Source organism: Stegodyphus dumicola, chromosome 12, assembly GCF_044657685.1.
Source record: "Stegodyphus dumicola isolate Sdum_Otavi_A_Nest chromosome 12, ASM4465768v1".
In the NCBI taxonomy this organism is placed as follows: domain Eukaryota; kingdom Metazoa; phylum Arthropoda; class Arachnida; order Araneae; family Eresidae; genus Stegodyphus; species Stegodyphus dumicola.
In genome coordinates this window covers 43276259-43297587 of record NC_140779.1, presented here as the reverse complement: position 1 = coordinate 43297587, position 21329 = coordinate 43276259, and the positions used below count along the sequence as shown (strand labels likewise).

General features: G+C 34.9%; 1 protein-coding gene across 1 annotated transcript in view; it reads right to left on the bottom strand.

Moving 5' to 3' along the window:
* Window positions 1–682: 682 nt before the first annotated feature.
* LOC118184263 (very long chain fatty acid elongase AAEL008004-like) overlaps window positions 683–21329 on the bottom strand; it is a 75186-nt gene continuing 54539 nt past the window's right edge. Inside the window, exons 5-8 of the mRNA XM_035353916.2 lie at window positions 20000–20056; window positions 14174–14279; window positions 11291–11427; window positions 683–1981 (exon numbers count right to left, since the gene is read on the bottom strand). Coding sequence (XP_035209807.1) covers window positions 1664–1981; window positions 11291–11427; window positions 14174–14279; window positions 20000–20056 — 618 coding nt within the window. The 3' untranslated portion in view covers window positions 683–1663. The remainder of the gene's footprint in view (window positions 1982–11290; window positions 11428–14173; window positions 14280–19999; window positions 20057–21329) is intronic.

Here is a 21329-nt window from a genome sequence, read left to right as displayed (position 1 = left end):
CCTGTGTCTGGCCTGCCAGATGACTTCCGGTCGTAATTTCGAACACCTGTTTTAGTACAACCTTTCAAAAACATGTTTTTTGTCCCATTTATGTGTTGCTTTTTCTGTTTTTTTCATCTGCTTCTTTGAACCATAGCTCTCAACTATGGCATTCACGACCCTGCATTCCTATGTAATTTCGAGTCGTCTTTGTACCCCCTAAACACCCTGTGAGTTTGTCGGTCTGATAGAGAATCGCCCTGTATATAAAAGGGATATAAAAATTTTATTTCTTTTATTTTTTGAAGCACTTATTTGCTTAAATAAATATCGCAAAAGTGAATGTTATGATAGACGCAGACCTGTAGATACAGAAAAGTACTTCAAATATAAGAAAAGAATTTATTTTTGAAACAAAGCACATAATATTTTCACACACACATTATAAAAATAAACATATAAAATCTTTGAAATGTCGTCTTTGAATAATAGCTCTCTAAAAGCTCGTCATTAACAGGGGAGTATTTTCAATTAGAGCAGTGAAGATGATTGATTATTTGTAAAGATAAGATTACTTCAAGCATCTCTTAATTTATAAAGGCTTATTTCATTATTTCAATAATAATTTCATTTCGTATAATCTGACGCCCTAACAAGTTATACGCTCACTACAGAAGAGGTAATATTTTCAACTTCTGTTTCCTTTGTCTTTTTTTTTTTTTTTTTTTTTTTTTGTCAATATTTCTTCAATAGGTTCACTAAAATTACATTATTACGTTTCGGCAGTTTTGTTTTACATTTGGACATTAAATATAAATATTTTTTATATGGAATACAATTTTTTCTCTGAAACAAAAGTTGCAGTTCATTACCAATATACGTTTCACACTATCTCAAAGGTAACAAAAATTGAGTTTGGACTAACGACAGTAATTCAAGTTACTATAAATAGTTCAGATTATTAACAAATTGGAATTTGGTACTTAGATGCTAACGCAACCACCTTAATAGAAGTCGCCAAATTTTCAGAATGTGCCAAACGCTGGGTACTATGCGCATAACCATTATTCAGGCAGCCATACGCATTCCTTATAAACCGTATAATTCCCTCCTAGAGTGGAATCCGCCCTGGAGGTTTTTAATTCTTCAAGTTTAGAATTAAAATATAAATTTTAATAATGAATAAATATTTCGTAAAATAACCTATAAAATATACTTTTCTGTAAAATTTAACCGTTTATTTTTTATAACTGGAGGTTGTAACAGAGAATTTACAGAATGCTTGTATTTAACATTCGATAAGACTGATATTTAATTGTAGAAACTCATAATAAAACCGAAACAACAGGTCAGAAACACAGGAATGAATTTCTCCCTGAATGAAGCACTAAAAAAGTAGTACTTTAAATAAATATGAGAATAACATTATGTAAGTTATTTTGAGTTCACGTTCCGGCAATACTAAAAGCAGTCTCTTCAGACTATGAAAATGTTATCAAAACGAATGTTAAAATGAGGATTGCAGAGCATTCCGAAAATTATCACATCTTTCTTTACGTATGAAAGTCTTTTCTCAAAGCCTCGCTTCAAAGAACACACATAAATGGAAGATTAAAGGTGATAAAGTTTTGAATTTCGAAAACATATCTCTGTTGCCCTTTTCACCTAAAGGATAACAAGGAATTCAGAGTTCTTTTCCGCTCACTTTCCTCTTGGCTGCTTCTTCTTGGATGACAGATCCATTGCTACGCTTGTGAACGGTACCATTTTCTTGGTACTTGCTGCCAGCAATAGAACTTTTTGTCTTTAGGGCAGATGAAGATTCTTCTTGGGACGTAATCCGAGACTGTTTACTCGAATTGTAAGCGTGGCGATAAAAGTTCATGAACATTGCCATAAACAGGAAAGCGTGGAACATGATAGCGTAAGCGAATCCCTTTTGGTATCCGCAGTCGTAGAACAGAGGAACCATAGCGTGTGCGAAAGCAATCACAAATTGGATCTAAAATGAAAAAAAAAAAATTACGTTAACAAGTAACATTAAATTATATTTGCTAATATGGATGCCAACATTGTTTAAAAAACGCGCGGAAAGCTCTGATTCATTTCCTCAAACTGGAGAGTATTTGTGAAATTTAAAAAAAATCTAATTCAGCAACTGAAGAAATATTTTCGTCTTTTATTCTTTAATGTGATATCTTAACTGCTGGAGATAGCGCTTAACTTCAGGCGAAGCTTTCGAAGCCCGGCTAAGTGCTAACTTTTTTCTTAAAGTAGTTTAGTCCCACCCGGATGAATTTTGGCTTTTCTTTGCTATAGGATTAATTAGTAGCAATTGAGTAGGAAATTTCATTATTCAATGAATATTTCCATTGGCATTTAGTAAGGATAATACTGGTTCTATGTAGTTTACTGAATGTATTCCTCATTTTCTGAGCCGTTCCGAGACGTCTGTGAAGTGTCTGAGACCTTAAGAAACGTAAGCCAAACTTTCAAAACTGGAAGGAAGTTTTACACAATTGACGTAAACGGATGAAATGAAATAATGCCATATTTTGGGAGATTTATATTTGATCGGTCGGATATCTAAAAATTTACTACATGGCATAGTGTTGATACTAATTTCTAGAAACATAGTTGCAGTTAGAGTTTCCAGTTTTGAGTAATTGCAAAAGCCTCATTTAGGGAAGATTTTTGTTCCAAGTTCGATGCGAAGTTTCATTTAGCAAATATTAATAAGTTCATATTTAAAAATTTTGACAAGATGTTACATTTCTATAATAAAACACTTCAATGTTTGTATTTTATTTTGCAGATAAATTTTTATAAATTATTTAAGCTGTTCAAAATATTACTTTATTACACAAACAATATTTAAAACAACTGTATTATTGTCACTAATTTATTCATCCTCATGCAACCAAATGGAACCTCTGACCTTAATGTTTTCAAGAAAAGTCTAACGGTGTAATGCCACCCTGGTAGACGCTATCCATTATAACAGCCAAGCCTTGCCTTGGATAGGGCCAACGGTACAGACAGTATTTATTAAAATTCATGAAATTCAAAGAAAAAAAAAATTGCATTGGCAAACAAGACCCATTTAAAATACTTAGTTACATTTATACAGTTAATAGGCATACGGTAGTTGAGTACATATCCTAATATTTAATATCCTAATATCATATAAACAGTTAAGTTACACAGTTCTTTTATTATCATAATCGCATACAGACACATAATTGTTGATTTTACGCTGCCAGTGTAGATAATATTACTGCAGCTTATAAAGGCAGTTCTGGGTATATTTCACGATATGCGTATACGCCTATGTTACTTTATCAAATAATTAGAGCCCAGTTAATGCATATATATTAATAATGCATAACATAAGTATTATGCCGATTACAAATAAAACTGGATTGCACATATGAAATATAAAACAATTAAAAACCTCAATTAAATACAGCTTATGCAATGTTACCCCAAAACTGAATGTGTTGGCTACCATATAAATTGGATTATGCTGTAAGGTTCATTTTAATTTTAAAATCCGTTATTTTATGTTAACTCCCTTTTTTATCAAACCTCATTTCATTTCCCTGCCGAAGTACAAATTTCCGGCTCGAACGATATTCAAATTAGATATATAGGAGGAAGCACTTAGAGGAAGGTTTTGGAGGGGGAAATCATTCAAGTAAAAGCAAATTTTAAAATAGTTAATGAGAAAAAATTTAATATCCGCATGTGAAAAACCCTCTTTTAGTCATGTAGTTAGCTATAAAATATAGATTTACATAACTACTTCAAGTGTCGCAAAATAGTAGTGAGTAAAAAAAGTAACTGATATTCAGAAGATCGAATTAGATAATAGAACTTCCTTCAGGGGTGGAGCTTATCTATAAATAAATAAATAGATGTCTTGACTTCTATCTTGATGTATAGAAAATTCTTCTTTCATCTTCTGCGGTTTACTAACCTTTAAGTTATAGCTTCATACAAGCGAAAATTTTGGGGTAGACGAGACACGAGGAGACGGGTATTTCCAGCTGTCGAGATCCTGTTTGATCTCAATTTGCAAAGCAATAACCACAGAGTTACATCATCATTATAGTGCATATCTGCAAGTGGATGCTTATTAATGTAGGTTATGACTTCAGTGAAATATTTTCTGAATAGATTCAAACTTCAGTAATTAGGATAACCAAAGTAAAGAGCGGATCAGACAAATGATTCTGCATCTGCAAGGGGGAAAAACCTATTTAGAGTTTCACTCAGACCTTTACGGTCAAGGCCGTAGGGACAAGGAACAGAATATAAAATTAAAATGCCTTCTTCCTGATGTTCCTACAAATTAAACTTCAGGTGGTTTTGGCGTTGCCCTTCAAGGCCATTAGGTGAAAGGGTATACAAGATTTAAACATTTCTACATTTGCTTTCCTCCCTTTTTGTGATGACTCCACTGAACCAAAGCCACACTTCCATCCCTCTTAAGTAATCAACAAAAACGTAGTACGCAGTCGGTAGAAAAAGAAAATTATCGTTAAAGCTTCGAATGATATAGATTCGAATCGTGCTTGTATGCTTCAAATTTTATATTTAATGAATGGATGTAGTATATGCCCCGCGTATTTAATCGACCGAAAAAAGTTTGGAAAAACTGATAATAAACACATTTTTAAAAATTTCTGTGAATTAATGGTGAATCATCAGTTAAAGATTAATTAATAACTAAACTATATTATTTTCAAGATGCAGAAAGGACAAATAAAGGGTTAACAAACATAATGTCTTTAAGATTATTAATTATTGAACCATTTACCATCCGTAATAAACCTTGATAAGTTATCCTATTTTGTTCCAGTAAACCACTTGAAGTTTGCAGGTATAAGGAAAGAAATGACTTCTGACAGGATATTCTAAAAACCTTTAGTTGCTCTTACATTATACTTATCAAAACTAGAAACAACCAGCCGGTATGTTAATGAACCCAGGCAGAGAGGCTTATTATTGTCCTTTAACACAGTTAACCTAGGTTCCGCAGTTGAAACCTCAACCCAGAACACATTAAAATATTAAATGATGAAATGTATGTTTTCATGCGTTCTTAACTCATTCATAAACAGTATAAATTAAGTTTTACACGATATTATCAGTTTGATCGTGTTTATTTTTTTTAATTCATTTTTAACTAAAGCATTTTACTTCAGAAGTTGTAGAGACATTAGGTTTATTCCGGAAGCAGGAGAGATATGGTCACTTTACTTAACCTGTTCCGCCAAACTGAGTTAATGGCACTACAGGGTTAGGAAGTTATCCTATTCATTGCTAGCAATCTGACGGTTAGGCCGCCTTTCTACATTTTACTTTAATCTGTAGTTTCTTGGATATAATTATTTTCATTCACTTGCTTCATTATCTCTAAGATGCCCTTGTTGCAGTAATAGTCCGTGAACAGTCTATTCACAGGATATGTGATGTAGTCGGAAGGAAAGAACTGCTGTCGAAGGTGCTCTGTCAGAGGGCAGGAGAGCAGGTAATGAAGTGCGTCCGCGTCTTCCCCGCGAAAACCGCAAGAACAGTTGACGTCCCGTCTGAGGAAACGTCTGTAATACGCTGGGAATTTCCCGTGGTTGGTACAGGCTTGGAGGAAGAGTCGGTTGCATTTCAGCCTCTTGAGAGAAGGTATTGGGAAGATGTTGTAAGTAAATCTTCCTGTCTCTTCTTCCTGCCATCGTGATGCCCATGTCTCTTGAAATGCTGTCTTGAGGAGCCTTTTTGCAACTTCTGCGGAAAGCGGAACTTCCTTGTCAATTTCTGGTTTGAGAGCTGCAGTCTTAGCTAGTTCATCCGCTCGTTCGTTGCCTTTCTGCCCGGTATGTCCTTTTATCCAGTTGATCTTTAAAGGTATGGAAGAGCCTAACGTCAAGAAGATCTCTCTAAGTGCTGCCGTGTGCGGATGTTTTGGAGGAAAGGAATTCAGCGCATTCAGAACGCTCATGCTATCTGTGAAGAATGAAGTGTGAGCTGCTGGTTGTGTACCTAACCATAGTGCTGCTTCTTTGAGTGCTAGGGACTCGGCTTGGAAGACTAAAGCATGATCGCTTAGACGGAATTGTGCTTGATAAATTTCTTCATTGTTCGAAAAGACCGTGAACGCTGCCCCTACTCGTCCTGAAATTTTTGAACCGTCAGAAAAAATCTCTCTTTGTTGTCCTGAGGGTGGCGATTTGCACCAGGAAAGGATGGGTAGATCTCCTGGGTGTAAGTTAGGGGAATCTTGGAAGCTTTCTATGCTGGCATATGATAGATGTAAATCTTTTTTAGTGTGAAGGTCCTCTTTGTAATGTAGAAGTCGATAGATTGATCTTTCTAATTCTGCTTTTAGGTCGAGTGGGAGCGTGCCAGCTAAGACCTGAAGTGCTGCGGTTGATGTGGTGCTATACGCACTGGTGATTTTTAACAGGATTACTCGCTGTATTTGATGTAGTTTTTGGCATATTCTTGCTGTGCCATTCATCCAGACTGGGCAGCCGTAGAGGATCATGCGTTCAATTGCATTAAGGTATAGATGTTTTAACAGGCGCCCCTTTTGGCTCCACTTGTCTGTGATTATCCTGTTTAGTTTATTGATGATTCGATGCGTCTTATCTCGGACTTCCGTAAGATGTGATACCCACGTGAGCTTCTTATCAAGCGTGAATCCGAGGTATTTAATGGTATTCTGGCGTCGCAATGGATGCCCTTCCCACTTTATGCGTGGTGGATTCGCGTCTATTTTTGAACTTTTTGGAAAGACTATCATCTGTGTCTTTTCAATACTGAAACACAGTTTGTTGTCTTGACTCCATTTTGCAAGCAATTTGAGTGCTGCGTCTGCTTTACGCTCTATTGTTGTCCTATTGCCTCCGTCTATTATGAGTATAATATCGTCGGCGTAAGCTTGTATCTTGGCATTGTCTCCAAAGTTGATGTTCAGCGCTGAGTCTGCAATTATGTTCCACAAGATGGGTCCGATATTAGACCCCTGTGGGGCTCCTTTGTGGTAATTCATCGTGATATTTAAGCCGTCTCTTTTGTAGGTCACTTGACGTTCTGTGAGGTAGCTTGCGATCAGTTGGTAAAGATTCTTTGGACATCGCAGGTCTTTTAGTTTTGTTTTGAGCGCTGGCCACCATAGTTTATTGAATGCGGAAGCTACGTCAAGTGATATTATACACGTATGGAGGTTATTTTGTCTGTTATTTAAGATGATGTCTTGAACACAGTTGAGGGCGTCGGTGGTGCTCCGCCCTTTAGTAAACCCGAATTGGGCGGGGTTTAGTAGTTTGTTTTTGACCAGGTAATACGTTAATCTCTGCGTAAGCATCTTGTCAAGGACCTTGCCCCACGCTGAGAGTAAGCAGATAGGTCTGTAAGAACTGGGCATGGACTTTGGTTTTCCCTCTTTCTGGAACAATACTAGCTCTGCGTTTTTCCATTCCTTTGGAAAATAACCTAATTCAAGGCACTTGTTAAAGAGTGCTAGAATTTGTTTGTCGTCCGCGAGCCTAAGCTCTTCAATGGTTTCAATCGTGAGGCCATCCAGCCCAGGAGCTTTACCTCGGCGTGTTGAGTTTATCGTACGTTGCATTTCTTCGAGTGTGAACGGCTGATCGTCTTCCGAGTTTGGAATCTCGGTTGATTGGGAACGAATATCTGCATGGTATGTAGAGTCCTCGTTGGGGTCGTCTTCTGGAAAATGGAACCTCATGATTTCTCTAATTGTATCCTCAATTGTGCTCGTCATTGTGCCATCTTCTTTTTGAACTGAACCTATCTGTAATGGATCCATGCTCTTCCCTTTAGCTAGATCGAAGTATGTTCCGAACGGAGAGCTAACAGTGATTTTGTTCCATGTCATGTCCCATGCTTTTTTCTTTTCTTTATACATCTTTTGCCGGTACTGTGCACGTACCCTCTGGTAAAGCAGCCTGTTATGGGTCCTTTCCTCTCCAGTTGTTTTTTGGAATCTTTTCCTTGTTGCTCTGACCTTTTTCCTGAGAATAGTGAGATCTTTTGTCCACCATGGACAGGTGCGCGACCTTGGTTTCGAGTTATGTGAGAGAACTGTTATTTGATAGATCTCGTGAAGACTAGTGGTAACTTCTCTTACATATTTATCGATTTCTTCGATAGTTGTCAGATTTCTAGGGTCTGCTAAAGATTTTGAGATATACCTTTTGAAACTTAGCCAGTCGGTATGTCGTACATTGATTTTCGATCTTCTCCATGTTGGGTAATGAATGCTGGAGACGTCAAAATAGATATTATTATGATCGCTATTGTTTGCTTCGTCCGTTACCTTCCAATTATCGATCCGGATTCTGTCTCTACTTATGATAAGTGTGAGGTCAATCCAGCTGTTACCACTTACTCCTGCGAAGGTTGGCGTATCCCCTATTTCATTGACTATCGATAGTCCAGTGCTGGCAATGAATTCGCATACTTTGAGGCCTCGTGTGTCCGTATTATGTGAGCCCCATAGGGGACTTTTGGCATTGAAATCTCCGGTAATTATTGTAGTCATGTTGTTATTGTCCTGCATAAACCTTTCTAGGGTTGTCAGGATTGGTGCAATATCTCGCGATGGAGGACAGTATACCGTGATTAGTATAAATCTTGAGTCACTGCCTATTGCAAGCGCTATAATCTCCGGAGAGCTTAAAAGTTCCAGAACTGGGAGATTTGAGTCCGCTATAATAACTGCAGTTATTGCGTCTGTTCGAGAGTAGAACTTCCTATATTTTGTGGGGAATCCGTACAGTTTGTTCTGTACTGTGTACGGTTCCTGGATACATGCTACTTTGAGTTTGTCGTTTTGTTCAAAATTTATCTTTAAGTTTTCTGTTGCACTCCTGGAGTGCTTAAGATTAATCTGGATTATTTGGATACTATCTATAATTTGTTCGTTGTTTTAATCTTTCGAGCTCTTTTAGGTAGCATGGGCATTTCTTATCTCGGCTATCATGTTGGGCATCGAGGCCTGTATTATATCGTTTATTCACCTTTGTGCAGTTGACACAGCTGACTGCTTTTTGGTCACAGTTGGTCTTCTCGTGGTGTGTGGAGCCGCATCCGGCACAGACTTTATCTTTCTTGCAATATTTTGCTGGGTGGTTATACCCAAGGCATTTGACACATTGCGAAACCTTTATAAACTCCCTTACGTTATATCTTGACCATTGTATGTTCAACTTCTTCGTTTTCATAAGGATCTTGAAAGCTACTGGGTCTATAGATAGAACCCAGTGCTGTCCAAAGCGGGCCTTCATGGCGAACAGAATCTCTATTTCACTTTCTGCTAGGTCGGTGTTCTGTATTTTAATGAAGTTTACTATCTCGTCTTTATTAATGTTCTCGTTGACATTGTAGACTATTATTCTGGGGTTTCTTTTTTGTGGATGTTTCGTCTCCACTACGTCCTTCAGCTTCCGATTTTCATTTATGGCCTCTTCAAGTATTGCCAGTTCTTCCTTTTTCGTAACTTCTACTAGGAGCCCTCCTTTGTTGATTCTCTTTATATTCTTGACGCCTACTTTGAGTTTTCCTGGATCTATGTACTTCACCAGCTTCTCCTTTACCTCGTCGGATGTACTACCCTCAGTCTTAGGATAGACTAGTAATACATGCTCTGTCTCTTGCCGTGATCTTGATTGTGATCGTCTAGATCTAGAACTACTTCTGGATGGCCGTCGAGATCTTGCAACTTCTGCAAAAGACAGCTTTTGAGTGGCGACTATTCCTTGGATGTATGTCTCTATATTCTTAGTTTGTTCAATTTGTCCTTCCAAATTGGCAATTTTGTAACTCTGCTTCGAGACTATTCTTAACATATGGTCAAAGAAACCTCGTATCTTTTTGTTTGCTTTTGTGGAAATGTCGTCTCTATTTAAATATCCAATTAGATTAGTATAGCACTCTGAAGCCTCTTGATACTCTGTACTGGCATCTACCAAAGTTATATCAACGTCTAGCTGTCGTGTACTGCTCTGTTTCTGTGTCTTATCTATTATTGGAGCACTGGCCGACTGCGTCTCATTGTCGGGGCGTTGCCCCTTAGGCTCTTTATTTTTTGGACGAACCATCTCACTTTGTGTTTTAAATGGTTCCAAAATAATTTTTTAAGCAGAAATTTGAATTATCTGACGGAAATTAAACAAATCGACCAACTGGCAGGAAGACTTCAAAATTCGGTGCACCAAGGATTTCGATATCACCTTCTCGACGGGCAGAAAGACTTCTTCGGATGGCGCACCAAATCCGTGGTGTCAACATATATCCGCCACACAAAGCCTAACGCTTACTCAGAATTACAAATGCATATAACATTTTTCATACATGTACCAAAATCACAATTTTCAAAAAATAGGTAGAGAAACAGATATAAAATCCTATTTTGTACTCAAAAGTTATTAGCACAGTATATAAAAGCCTTGAGAGACAATGCTTACTCAGGATATGCAAATGAGGGCGGCGGACAGCAACAATTTTAAAAGTCTTCCTATCCTCGGAGATTTCCCTTCTTCGCAGAGAAACACCACAAATATCGCAACCGGAACTAGTAATCCATGGAAGAATCACATTTTCACAAACACAAGTGGTATAATTACCAAGATTTTAGCACTTTTAACGGAGCACACAAAACCACAACCAATATGGCCGCTGACATGCGCAGATCCGAAGCAGGAGAGATGAAAAATGAGCAATTCCTTCGCCGGGAATCGAACCACGGACCTCTGGAATACGCGCCCAGCGTGCTGACCACTACACTACGAGGGCACGCTAAGAAGGCGGGAGAAATACTTTATAAAGGGAATGATTCTTTTATCCTAAAGAAAGTCGATCATAATATAGTAGTTTTCCTTTAATATAGTAGTTTTCATAAAGCTCAGCACTTTTTTATGCAGAAGGGTTAAATATTTTTATACTAATATGTAATTAGATTTATTCATAAGAAATGAGTAAAATGTATAACTTTCTTTTTTCGAGCGACATTCTTCCAATTTAATATTAATTTAAAATCATTTTACTTATTAATTATTATACATATCTAATTATTTTAAAATTCTTGCTGAATTTACTAATTAATAAAACTGAGTCTGTACTTTCATCACAGAAAGATGAAATGAAAAAAAAATCTGGCTACTTTGCATTTGTGCTATTCTAAAATCACGAAATTGAAAATAAAAAGAAACTTAATCTTTTCAATTTCAAAACGGATTAAAGATATTTATAAAGTTTTAAGTTCATATTAAAAGCAGATAATTACCATTTGGATGATTGTCAAATACTTTTTCCACCACAAATATTTACGCATTCCAGGTCCTAATGCAGCTAAACAGTAATAGGAATACATAATGGTATGGACGAAGCAGTTTATGAAAGGAAAAAATGCATTACTTCCTCCTAAAAGAAAATACAAGAACTATTAATACAAATCTGCAAAGAAATAAATTAATATTAAATTATAATTCTGATAGCAAATATCTGTGTTGCTTTTTTCCAAGAACATCTTCCAGTTATATAAAGTTTACGTCCCGAATAATTTGAGACAAATAAGCTGCGAATTTTGATTGCAGGATGCTGGCATAGAAGAGATTTCCATATTCACATCTTTTTGTTATGTAGACGAAAATTTAAATTTTCATACTTTTATATAGCTTATAAATCATATCTGAAAGTGAAAAATAAATCTTTCAGAATAATATCTCAAAATATTTAGTATTTAAAAACAATTACACTTCCTCAAAATTCAAATGAGCATAGTTTTCTGTGAAAATGATTATGATCACTTTAGACATTTCATTTTTCAAACATTCGAAGAAATGCTTTAAAATTTCAGAGATGACCTTCTACAGGAGATGGTAGTCATGCAAAGTTAAATTCTGTTTATTACTAGTGGAAGTATCCGATGCCAGTTTAGTTACATTGAGAGTTATGTATCTGACAACAGAAAGAACGATAGCACTGTAATACTTCTCTAATAACGATGCAAAAAATACGATTCATAGTTACACATTTTGCAGTCTGATGCGATATGGAACCCACGTAAAAAATTTCGATTACAAATCTTTGATTAACAAACTCTACGATTTGAAAGCGATCAGTAGCAACTCTTTCTGAAATAAAGCATTTTTATCTCCAGCGCGCGACACTGTTGCCATTCGGAAAAATGAATGCGAAAATTAGCTCTTTCGGAGTTTTTAATTAATAATTCGGCTGATTAAAGTCATATGAAGATGGGAATAGTCGGAATAGCTTCTCATGGATTTTTGAAATCAGGAATAATGTAGCTAATGTTTGGCAATGCTATTTTTATTTCATCATGAAACTTAGAAATTTTTTATTAACAAACTCTACGATTTGAAAGCGAGCATTGGCAACAACTTTTGAAATTAAGCAGATTTTTCATCTCCAGCTTGTGAGAACTTTTGCCAGTCGAAACATGAGGGCTAAAATTGTCGTTTTTCTGTGTTTAATTAATATCTTTGATTTTAGCTACTTTTATTTTTTTGGAAAAAAGGTGGACGTCGACCTAGAAAAGAATTGTAGAAAGTTTGGTGACGATAGCTATAGTAGTGACTGAATTATTAGCGAATAAATACACACACACAGACTTTCCTCTTTATATATATATATATATTATCTGAAAGTTACATTATCTGTGTTTGTTGTTATCTGAAGACTTGAGTTTTACATAGGCAAGTTAATTTGCAACGAATTGAACTTACTCACAGGGGAAAAACATATAAAGAGATTTAGAAAAGAATCAGCTTCACTTTTCATTTCATTTCTTTATCTTACTTCAGGAAACAGTTGTTAAAACGACTAATTTATTATCTTTCTAAGCGTAACGTTTCGTTTTTCTTCCTTAGGTGCTATTCGTGTTGAATCGTGACTATTCGTCTCAAAAAATGTGCGACTCGGCGTAGCGGTTTGTCTTTTTTATAAGTATGATGATGAGGATTGTTTATAAATGATTGCATTTTAAATTTCAATATTTAGTGAAAGAAATGCTCAAAGAAAGTTTCCTAGAACACTTGAAACTTTGATTATTTGCATGTTCGATCAAGATGCATTTGCCTACCAAATTTCGTTACGATCGCAAAAATCCTTCTTGGTGTTTCGATTTTTTTGCAAAAGAGTGTATATATATTAAGGAATAAGGAGTAATATCAATTCAATTAACTCTACGGAATTCTAATTAATTCGTATTCAATTAACTCTACGGAAAGGCAGTTTGACAACTGTTTTAGGAAATTGTATCTTGGCGTAGCACTTTATAAAATAATCAGAAGACAAAAATCAGACACTTCCAAACAATTTTGGATTCCAGTTTTTGAAAATGATAAGCATCAGCTTTAGAAAAATATAACAAAAATTTACATTTCTACCTAAGATAATATGTGTTAATACCAGAGTACGTTTTTCTTATTTATTATTATAATGTGGTTATTGATTACTATTAAACGCACAAAAGAGTGAACTTGAAAATATACTTACTAACTGCAGCATATGGTGTTGCTACAGATTGAAATCGTTTAGTAAAGCGTCAGTTTATAAACCTACGTTAATTTGCACTACCAGCACCACATTTGGAGTTCCCGAAATCACATGAACGTAAGAGTCTTTTGAATATCTTAGGTGTGGTCATATTCTAAGTTATTAAACTGATGAATAGTTACATATGTATTATTTTGTTTTATCTCTGTAAGTTGTTTAATTAGCGTCTTTAATAAAATCACTAAAAATTCTCTAGGTAAATTAAAAATTCTATTTATTCCGGCAATTCTATTTATTCAAATTCTATTTATTCTATTTATTTTAATCGTAGCGTGCTAATTGCTTGCTTGAGATTATACAGCCAATTTTTTCTTCTGTTTTCTTCAAATTTTTTCTCCCGTTTACATTAATTTTTCTAGGCGACGGTTTTCGGAGGAGGATAATGATAACGCTGGCCATTTCATTGGCTACTTATATTTTTGTAATTTCTTTTCCAGATGCGAAATGAAGGCAAGAAAGGAAATTATTAGTTATTCATCGATGCTCAAAATTAGATCTCCGTCTGGGTGTTAGAATTCAAAAGTTTAAAATATTATTTTAAGTGGAACATGCAAAATCTAGTCAGGAAATTATTATAAAGCATTCTCACCTGCTCCGAATTTCATGCCAATCCAGACACCCCAAGCTACAAGGGAATGGTGAATAACATGTAAAGCAGAGATATGGGTAAACTTTTTCCTGAGAACGAAGAATATCTGAAAAGAAACGAATAAATTAGACTTTCGCTTTTAAAGTTTCGAACACTCATGCTATCAGATGAAGATTATCTCCATCTCATATATCGAATTTAATATAAATTCGATAACAAAAATTTATGCTATTACTATACGATAAAAGTTAGTACCGCGTGAACAAACGAGAAGCTCTTGGACTATTCATATAATACATTTTTTTTCAAATGGAGAGCATTTGCCTATAACGGCATTAACCACTACTAAGGCCAGAAGTGGTGGCCATTTTATTGTGCAGGCACCTAATAAATAGCCACCGCTACCATCCTATGAAGAGATACACAATTTTACATCCATCCCTTCTCCTAGATTCCAACCTGGGCCCTTCGACATCGCAGTAAGGCTCCCCCCGGCTTCGTATAATACATGATTCTATAAACGATAGCCTATAATACAAATTTTGCGAACATGGAAAGTGTTTATGGATATATTTTTCATTGTTCTTACAGTAAACGTTCTTACAGTTTTAGTATTACTATATTGCATCTTCTCCGTCAAATATACTCAATGGAAAGAAAAACGCATTGAAAGAGGAGGAAAATTTAGGTCTTTCCATATCCTGTTGCTAATTTGAACTGAACCGCGTCGCCGTTCGCATTTCCGTATACAAGTTCCTATGTAAATTAAATCTTTTTTGTAATGATACGACAGACCAGCATGTTAAAGTGTTAATATTTACTTAGCGATTTAAATTACTTAAACGAGAATTTGCAAGAAAACAAGCAATTGCATTGACTTCAAGTGGTAATTATTTCAGTAATATTATCAGGTATGATTGGTGTACAACTCTTTCGCTGACTCTGTCCCTAGAATGCAGCATTGACCTCCCTTTCAGATAAGAAGATAGAGAAGAAAGAAAGAAATGTACTCACAGATTTTCATTGACGGCGAACACTTTAGCTAAACTACTCAGAAGTAGCAATAGAAGTGAACATATTTTTAAACATTTTAACGATCTGCTTGCTCGAGATGAGTTTTTTTTTTTAAGTGTAATGAACATAAAAGACAACAAATGCACAAATGCGCGAAATTTCGTTCATCTGAAAAAAGGGTGTATGTATGCTTGTCTTCGATTACATCAGTAAATGCAATTTTATGCAAGAAACGATTCAAAATTAATTCAAATGTTTCGTTGATATTCAATAAATCATATATATAATATTATAATAATAAATAAATCATATATGCATAAAAATATTGAAGAACTTAAACAGCATATATATATAATATGCTGTTTAAATTCTTCAATATTTTAAAAAATTTTTCTCTTTTAAAATTGTTAAAAAATTAAATTTAAAATTATTTAAATTATTAAAAGTCTCACACTACCGGACAGGTCAGGCCGAAAACGGAGCTGCGTCACCTTATGCAGAAATTCGATGACAAGAAAGGAGATATCAGTCTATATTTGCTATTGTTTGAAAGATAAGCAGAATGGGCTCAAATTGATAAAGCAAAGGTTGTATCTCATTTAGACTATTTCCTTACGAAGTATTATTATTAACAATAATTAATACCTTATTAACACAATTAATAGCTAGAGAACACTCCGATAAAGATTAAGATTATGAACTCATGAAGAATTTATTGTTAAGACGGTTTAAACTAAGCCAGGAAAAGTTTAGGTAGAAATTCATAAAATATAAAAAGAATGCCGAATTCATACGGGTGGATTTCAGCTATGAAATAGAAAATTATTGCAAAGAATGGGTGACCAACCTTGGAGTTGAGAATTTTCGTCAGCTGCTAGACTTGATGGTGATCGACGAACTTAAACGTCGAGTCCTTCCTGAAATTCATGTTAACTTTCTTGACGAGTGGGTAGAGATGATTTCATCCAAGAAATTAGCTGAAAAACTTCATGCATATCATAACGTTCGCGGAAACTTTCAATAAAGGTCTATAGTGGATCGGTAGATAGAAAAATACAATGCACAAACTCAAATTTAAATGAGTTCAGACAATAAAAATAAAACTGAAAATAAATGTTCATCAGGATTTAATTAGCAAAGTTCGTTCCATCGACCTAGATCCACGTTTGGATGATAAATACGAAAAATAAAAGACTCCACAATGTTATCAATGCGAATTCTATCACTATTTAAGACCTCAATGCCCAAAACTTCAGAATAGTACTGAATCTCCTACTATCCTTAACAAAATTAGTGCAAAACCATATTTATAAATAATTCCTGTTGCCTTATACTAGTATGGGATACTTAAACGGTTATAAAATTCCTATATTAAAGGATTCAGGTGCTAGTATTGATATAGTTTGTCACAACTACATCACGCCTGAACTGCTGACAGGCGAAAATTTGTGAGGGCAACAGCCATTAGATTTAATCCAACCTGTTCACCATTGGCTGAGGTCGAACTAAATTGTGATCTTGGGCGAGCAATAACCAAGGCTGCCATTAGCAAAACACAAATATCCTTCGGATATTCTAACCTAACATTTTGTTAATTATTTGAAGTACCTACTACCTTACTGATCCAACTTTTTTTCACACTGCTGGTTTATTTTCCTTCATTTCATCTTTTTTCGCCGACTGATGGCGGCTAAGTGAAATATCCCATTCTACCATCTTGATTCTTCATATTTTCCTTTTGTTGTTCCAGACATTCTTTTATCTGATGCAGAGTAAAAGCGCGCTGTCACTCTCTTTCTATTCGACACAAGCATTATTAGAAATGAACTTGACAACTTTTGCGCTGTTGAATGAGCAAAGTAAGGAATCTGATATTCGCCATTACTAGATCAATGCCGTCTCTACTAGAGCTCAAAGGAAAGAAGAATAACTGAACACGATGACGAGAAAATCTTGGAACCGATGAACGAAGAAAACGAACCACCCAGAGATGCCTTTTAAGAAGAAAGTTAAATTACCGGAATTAAATACGGAAGATGAAGCTGTCATGAAAATTAGTAAATATTGACTCAAAAGTTGCACGACTTCACCATACTGATAAGGAACTATCTAAAATCATCCAAGAAGTTAAGAAAGGCACATGCAAAAATGAGAACTATAGTCTGGGCAGGAAAAGACCTTTTAGTTAAAACGAAGACAAATAAAACGGATTTTTAGACATATTTTAATTATACCTGAAACCCTCAACTCGTCGATTATAAAGATATGGCCCGAAGGAACTTTTGGTCATTCGGGTGTCAAAAAGACCAAAGACAGGCAGGACAGACATTTTTATTGGACGAGGAGTTACGAAGAAACCGAAGATTTTGTAATAAACCTGTGATGCTTGTCAGCACGCTTCTTTTTGTCATTTCCTTTTCAATGGGAAAGGAAAAGACAAAAAGAAGGCTAAAATGACGTTAGTATTATTCATTTCCGAAATATTCACTAAATTAAATGTTGCTGCTGTTGATCCGCTACCTACTTCAAGGACTAGAAAAAAAATATAGAGCACTGTGTATGTTGTCCAAATATCCAGATGCTGTTACGGAGACAAACATTTCTTTACCTTCTCTTAAAGTAAATAAGAAAGCTGAGTTAATAAGCTTTCGAATTTTACAGAATTTTTCCCTACCTCCGCTGGGGAAGAGGTTGCAACAGCTTTAAATATGATTAGTAAAATCTTATGCAATTGAAATGAATGAATAATAATGTATATGCTACTGGCAATGTATGAAACGCAGGCCCGAGAGCCGCATGCAGTTTTCTCACGAAGAAAGTAATTAATTTATGCTTAAACTGTTAAAATACGTTTTCTGTTTTTGTTTGCATGTTGCCATTTTGAGTTTATCTTTCGTCTTGTAAAGTTAGTGTTAAATAAAGTCAGTGTAGTGTTCCATCAATGGAGCTTGCTTCAACTGTGAAACAAGTATCACAGTATATACAGACGTACAGTACATACGTCTCTATAAAATAGAAAAATAGGAAAACATAGTCCTTTATTCTGGCCGTACGTACAGATATCACGCAAAAAAAAATCATCTAAATGGGTTTGAGAGCAGTCAAAATGGATATTTTTATTGAAACATGATATCCGAAATTTTCTGCGATTTCAATACTTCCTTTATTTCTTAAACGGAAGTAAAAATGAACGGGAAACTTTTGACTCTGTATATCCAAGTTTTAAGCTACAATATGCAACTATCTGTGAAAACGATCACGAAAAGATGCTTATTTTGCTTTCCAAATTCTGCAGCCAAATCTTGAAACAATAATCTCCAATTCATTCCTTTTATCAATATGCTTATTTAATATTATTATGTCGATTTATTTACTCTGAAACGCTCGTTTATGTACGCTCATTTACGTACGATTGAAACGTATTATATACACGTTCGTTTCGTCATTTCAAGTTCCTGATAAGAAATCTCAAAGGATTGCTTAATGCATTTCTTCATCATCTGATCAAATACAAATTAAATGCTGCAAAGAAATTGTATATTCAAAATTGAGCTTTTCATAGATTTAGATAGTTAACGCATTTTTGAGCATGGTTGCAACAAAGTTAAAACGTGTTTTTCAAAACAAAGTATTTATGCTATATGCTTATGCTTCATAACTCCTACTACGTATTTTCAAAAATTCTAAACCGAGGAAGAGTCCTACAAAAGAACTTTAAAGACACCTTTCGACGCAGGTAAGTATCAAATCAATATCTTTTAACCAAAAAAATACTTTTTATGAATTTACTTCGAAATTAACAGAAAATTGAAATATCAGTAAAGATTTTAATTTTCATAAAAGTATTTTAAAAGATCAAAAAAGCTTACATAAATAAATTTACACATAGGAACGTTCAAACATACCTTATGTTTCTAATATTAACCTAAAATCAGCCGCTCAACCGTCATAGTGGTTAGCGTGGCTGACCGCCGTGGCGAAGGACCCAGGTTCGGGTCCCGGAGAAAGGTATGGATATTTGTAAATGTATAGTGTTTGTGCGGTACTCTAAATATGCGGCAAGCGAAAAGTTCTCTCGTGTTGTTTGGTGGAATGGGAGAGGGGTTGGAGACCCTCGGACCCGTTCCCCCGCGGTGCTCTCCATCAAAATTGGGGAGGAACTGAGCTAAATCGCACTGTCACCTGTAAGGTGTTCAAGGCTGTTGCCAACAACAGGCGTATCTTGCGCTCCTTGCCACAAGGAATTTTGTGGGTTTGGGCTTATGTTACTCTCATACAAATGAGCATAAGTAACTACAACAACAACGTAAAATAACCGAAAGTTTGGCGTAAAATTGGCTAAAAAATTAGGTTGGTCTTTAATTTCACAAAATTTTCATATTTTAAATATTTCCAATAATTTTTCTTAGTGTACTTGTCACTAAGCTTGTCGAAGCACGAAACATATGAAATGTGTAATACCTTCTCCGTGAACCGAACTCTATCTCCCAACCTCTAATCAGAACTACTGCTAACCGAAGATAATGTCTTAGCCGAGGTTCAAACTCCGTAACTTCCGACAGATAGCTGGACGTGCTTCCAATTATACCCTTTGCGTTTAAAACTACTGCTAAGCAAAAGCTAAATTTGCCTACTACTAACAAAAACTTGATGCTCATGAATCAATAATTAGAGCTGTATGCTAATTGATATTAATGCAACGCTTATCCATTTACCTTTGAATACCTGTTAAATGTTAAGTTATTCAACTTCTTAATCTTAAAATTATTACATTTACATGACATTCATTGGAAATATAAAACTTTATTTTACCGTATCAGCAAATTCTGCAATCTTGAGCATCAGATACCACCAACCAAGAGATATCATCTGAAAAATAATAATAAATTTGTAAATACATGATAAATGTGAGAAAGTACTCTTTAATATCGAACATCAAATTGTAATATGATTTTTTTTATTACACAGACTTCAAATAACTAACATTACAGTTACTTTTACCTTATTTTAAATTTAGATATTATGCTTTTCACTGTTTCTGAGCAATTCTCTTTATTATGGGTTTTTTTACAAAAAATTATAACTTATATGTCTAAACAATTTCACATATTGATAGTTACTTTATAATAAAATTTTATTCGATATTCTTCAGATCCTTCTGAAAGTTCTAGTATATTCATTTTTAAATCCCAATAGTAGTTATTAATTAACTATTTTTTAAATAAATAAACCTGGAATTCTGGAATTCATTTACTTTGCCTATGTACCCATATGAAAATGTTCTGTTAACTCGTTACTTTCAGAGAAACAATAATTTTAGTATCTGGATTAGTCTGTTCCCCTTACAACATATAATTTCAGTATAATTCTTCTCTTTATCCCTCCTATTCTCCTCCCATTAAAAGGAAAAAAAATCTGATATGCGGACTACATGACTTCCTGGTACGGCTTTTTATATTATACACATTTTTTTCTGCACTTCATTTAAGCTTTGTTCCTCGAATTTCATTAGAGACACGCGAATTAATTGAATTCAATTTTCACTTCTCGGCAAGGCAAAAATACATAAATCTCAAAACATCTTCATTAATAACTGCAAAATGCAGAAAAACATAAAACACCAAATGCAGTTAAAACAGTTAATAAAAAAACAATTATTACAATTAAAAATAGAGGTTCTATGCAAAAGCAAGCAATTCGGCCAGAGAACAAGAGGGCAGATTTTTTGGTGCACAAAACTAAAAGTTTAATTTTGCTCCTCGGCAAAAAGACACGTCAGGTGCAAAAACTGAAATCAATGTTCTACCAAGAGTTTTCAAGTTTAAACAAATGGCTATTCTCTTAGGCTTAGTGGCGCTTAAACAACTTTTAAATTCTTGATAATTCAGCAACTAATGCATGCAGATTAACTAAAGGGATAAAAACCTTAACCGGCACAAAAGAACAACATAGTTCGATCACTTTTAAAGCAAAACATTGCACAATTTACCAATATATAAGACTAAAAATTGAGCTCATCGAGGTGTGTAACAAAGTGGGTGCATATATGTATTTGTATAATTTTGGTGCAGCGGATCGGAACCAAAAAGTGAGGTGCACAACTATTTGTTATAGCAGTCCCAAATAAAAAATTTCAAATTTC